Below are 3,985 nucleotides of genomic sequence, written 5' to 3'. Positions count from 1 at the left end.
GCGCGACTGGGACCCACCACCCACCACCCACCGCGAGGGAGAGGAAAAGAGGAGGGGGCGTCGATCGGTTGAGTAATAATTCCTGTTAACGCGCAGAAAGGTCGCGGGAAGGATAACAGAAACGAAAATTCGTCGAAAGCAAATTTCGCAAAATATGCCATATATATATTAGAATTATATTATATCACATATTATATAATTAATATAATAGAATTTCTGCCGACGGAATATGACGGCAGATTGACGGAATGAAAGTGGAATATGTGAAATATGTCATCTGATTACGGAGCGAGAGAGAGCGAAAGGGCAGATTTCGCTTGATTTCTGCCTGACAGTCTGCTGTCAGATTATGTCGTTTGACGCTAAAATCTGCCGCGATATCTCGTTGAATCTGCCGGCAAACTGCCCGGCGCCGCGGCGTGCCGCCAATATTTTCCTTACCGGTTTCTGCATCGCGTATATAAACGAATAATAATTTTTAACTGAATATGATGAATGGGTGAGTCTATGAATACGCGTTCGTCGTATCTCGTGCATTCATCAGCGCTGGACGCGAGCGTGTTCAATTTTACGATTCAATTATCAGGTCAGCAGTGATGTAACAGTTGATTTTCAATCACTGGGCGTCGCGACACGTAACGTCGCTTGTTTTTTTCAACGTTCGGAGACCCGCGTTGACGTAATACTACGTCCGCTCACGAGCTGATAAGAATTCCGCTGTGATTCGTGTAACCAACGGAGTATATTATTTTCAGTTTATCAATTTTAATTGACTCGCGCGCGCGTCACGAGTTCATCTACAGTGACTGTCGGTATATCCTCGCGTTATTCGCCTTCACGAGCCGCCCGAGCTTATTCTTTCCCTCTAATTTTCTAATTTACTTCTGGTAAAAGCCTTCAGAAGCCGCTGTAACACCAGATGACAACTCCGTTCTTTGTAGTTTTATTATATTGGGTTATCTTATTAATAATGTGTAAAAGAGAGCCCGATTTATTCTTTAGCTCAAAACCGAGAAACTTTTTATCGCGAGAAAACTGAAAATTTCTGATTAAGATGAAAAGAAGTTTAAATAATAATGGAGAACATATTTTTGATAAAAATTAAAATATCCAATTTTTTGTTTTATTTCAAAAATATATTTAAAAACAACATATTAAGGGAAGACCGGGGCTAGTTGGCCAGTTTTTCAGTGTTTAATTTTTAATAAAATACATAAAATAAACGTCATTGTTTCCTGTCTACGGTAATACGTATACATTTGGCTATCAGAATAAAATTTTTAAGTTAGCTTAAATTGACGATAATTAATGCATTTAAATATTTTCCGTATATACCTTTGGCCAATTAACGCCATAATCGAAGTTAGTTGACTAACATCTATAATATATGGGGCAAGTTGACGGATAGATATGTGATCGGTTGGGTTAAGTGTTATTGGCAGCTTAATCCAGCGGTAATAAAATAGAACTATATTATATATAGGATAGTTGTTTTATTATAAATTTATTAATTATTTTTGATATGATAATCATTATATTAATACCATGAGACAGGTATCTCTTTGGTCAAACTAGCTTTGAAAAAATAACAGAGAATTATGTAATAGAAAATTTTAAAAAATTAAATCTTTAAATTATTACAAAGAAACTTAAGATTTTTTAAAATTAAATTTAAAACTATATAGTAATTTTTGACACATTATTGATCTGAAATAAGTTTTCATTAAACATAAAATCGTCTTTCTAATCACAAAATAAAAATTCTGATCTCTACATTAGAAACAAAAACATCACAGTAATTTACGTCACTTTTTAGTCAATATGACGACGTCATTCTTTGTTCTACTTGGCTTAGGAAGTAATCGTATATGTTTTCTGGCGAAAAAGAAGTTGACGGTTGATTAGTTGATTCACTTAAAGGCAATGAATCATTCCTGTTTGTATTAGAGGTAGACCTTATTTGAATAGCATTTTCATTAGTTTCTGAAGCAGATGATTTTTCAGTTTTGATATGACTGCTGTCAGTGACTGGGACTGGTTTGTCTGTCACATAAGCTCCAGAAAACCCAGATTCTGGGAAAATATTTTCGTTCAAGGGATAAATTCCAGTAACTCTGAATCCAGATTGTACATTCTCACTGCTTGTCGCCAATGGAAGTGAAGTTTTAATTAATTCCGGAATGTCGTAAATACTTATAGTTTTTCCAGGATGACAAGCTAGCCAATTATCGGCTGCCGTGTTGTAGTACTTTTTCAAAGGACCATAAACAGATCTATCAAGTGGTTGGAGCTTGTGGCTAGAGTGAGGAGGGAAGGACAAGACAGTTACGCCGTTATTCTCAAAGTAGTCGAGTACTTCAGTAGATAAATCATGTTTGTCTAACAACAGAAGAACGGGTCTTGCTTTGAATGGCCTCGCGTATCGAACGAAATGCCTTGCGAATTTAATAAAGTTTTCTTCCTTCATCCAACCTGATTTGTTGGCATCACCAGACGATCCCATAGGTCCACTTTGAACAAAATGATCTTTATAATTTTCTCGTGGAAACATAAAAAACGGTGGAATTGTATTTCCGAGTGCTGAAACTGCAATTGCAACAGTGACCAATGTTTTTCTTTCATCGGAAGTAATTTTTCCCGATTGTCTCATGTCACGTCGTGCAATTATTCTATCAGGTACGTGAACATCAGTCGTAATCCCAGTCTCATCGACATTCCATATATCTTCAGGGCCAAGATGTAAGCACTTATATACAGCTTTTAACTTGTTAAAAAACAAATTTACATTATTTCTGTCGAAAGATGTGGTTCTGGAGAGACTTTTAGCTTCTGGTGACGACCTAATTGACAATGTTATAGTTTTGCGTTTAAGAAACTGTTCCAGCCAGTCTTGTCCAGCAATTTCTTTCGTTTTCCATGAATCAGGTATCTCTTTATTGTTTTTTATAGCAAACTCATATGCAAATTTTCTTGTTTTATAAGGGGTCATCCAATTAATATCGGCAACTGTTTTTATATAAGCAGCTAGAGCGTTTTCTTCCTCGTCAGTAAAAATTTGTCTAGTTTTTTTGTATCCGACATTGTTCAAAAGTAACTCCGACTTCGTGATGTCTGGACTTTCTTTAACTTTATTTCGCATTTTAGCAACATATCTATATAAAGTTCTATAAGGTATATCATACTCTTGAGCGGTTGCAATAATACCTTTCTTGTTAAAAATTATCTCACGACATGCTTTTTCCATGACGTCTCTGCACGTTTTAGCTCTTTCTGATTTTCTCTTGTACGTCCTCATTATTCTAGAAAATAAATTATTGCTTATTACTATTTAGTAATAAAAAAGTTAAAGTATAAAATAATACGGGTCTTGTTCCTTTTAACTGGCTCAACAAGTTTAGCCAGTGCAGCTAAGAGAAACAGATCCAATATAATCGTTGGTTGACTAGTCAACTAACCTCAAATATGGTTAGCCAACGAGCCCCGAACGACTATTTTTATTTCAGTTCTTCATCTAACCTTTAAATATTTATGGATCTAAATAAAACTAGTCTCAATCTCTTGTCTAATAAACAGACTCTAAAATAGTGCTATGACACTTATTCTTTTCTGACTACATAAAGCGTGAAAACAAAAACATCTCCGATAAAAAGTATATATTTACTTACATAGACAATTTTTCGATAAACTCGTATAACTCTACAACATGCGACTGTGGGCGTCTAGTACAGAGTTGAAGAAGGAGGAATACTTGTTTCTATAGTAAATTTTGACGCAAGCTAGCGCGCATCCGTGCCAAGTTATTAACGATTAGTCTATTTGCCCCTATCGCCAACGCCAACTAGCCCCGATCTCCCCTACTTATATTATGAGATGACCCAATAATATTAAACTTTCTTAAAAGTAAAATGTAATTGACATATGAGAGAAAAAGAGGTAAAGAGCACAAAAAAGTTTAGTTAGAAAAAAACAAAAATGTTTTACAATA

At 35.3% G+C, this 3,985-nt stretch overlaps 1 protein-coding gene across 1 annotated transcript; it reads right to left on the bottom strand.

Moving 5' to 3' along the window:
• Positions 1-1,218: 1,218 nt before the first annotated feature.
• On the bottom strand, positions 1,219-3,846 carry LOC139819915 (uncharacterized). The gene is made up of 2 exons (XM_071789694.1): positions 3,666-3,846; positions 1,219-3,299 (listed from the first exon to the last, which is right to left on the bottom strand). The coding sequence occupies exon 2, from the start codon at positions 3,293-3,295 to the stop codon at positions 1,817-1,819; it is 1,479 nt and encodes a 492-aa protein (XP_071645795.1). The 5' UTR covers positions 3,296-3,299; positions 3,666-3,846; the 3' UTR covers positions 1,219-1,816.
• Between the last annotated feature and the right edge of the window lie 139 nt (positions 3,847-3,985).

This window comes from Temnothorax longispinosus, chromosome 10 (genome assembly GCF_030848805.1).
Source record: "Temnothorax longispinosus isolate EJ_2023e chromosome 10, Tlon_JGU_v1, whole genome shotgun sequence".
NCBI lineage: Eukaryota > Metazoa > Arthropoda > Insecta > Hymenoptera > Formicidae > Temnothorax > Temnothorax longispinosus.
This window is presented reverse-complemented; position numbering and strand designations above follow the sequence as displayed.

Excerpts from the sequence above, each read along its gene's own strand:
- LOC139819915 (XM_071789694.1), bottom strand. The coding sequence starts at position 3,295 with ATGAGGACGTACAAGAGAAAATCAGAAAGAGCTAAAACGTGCAGAGAC.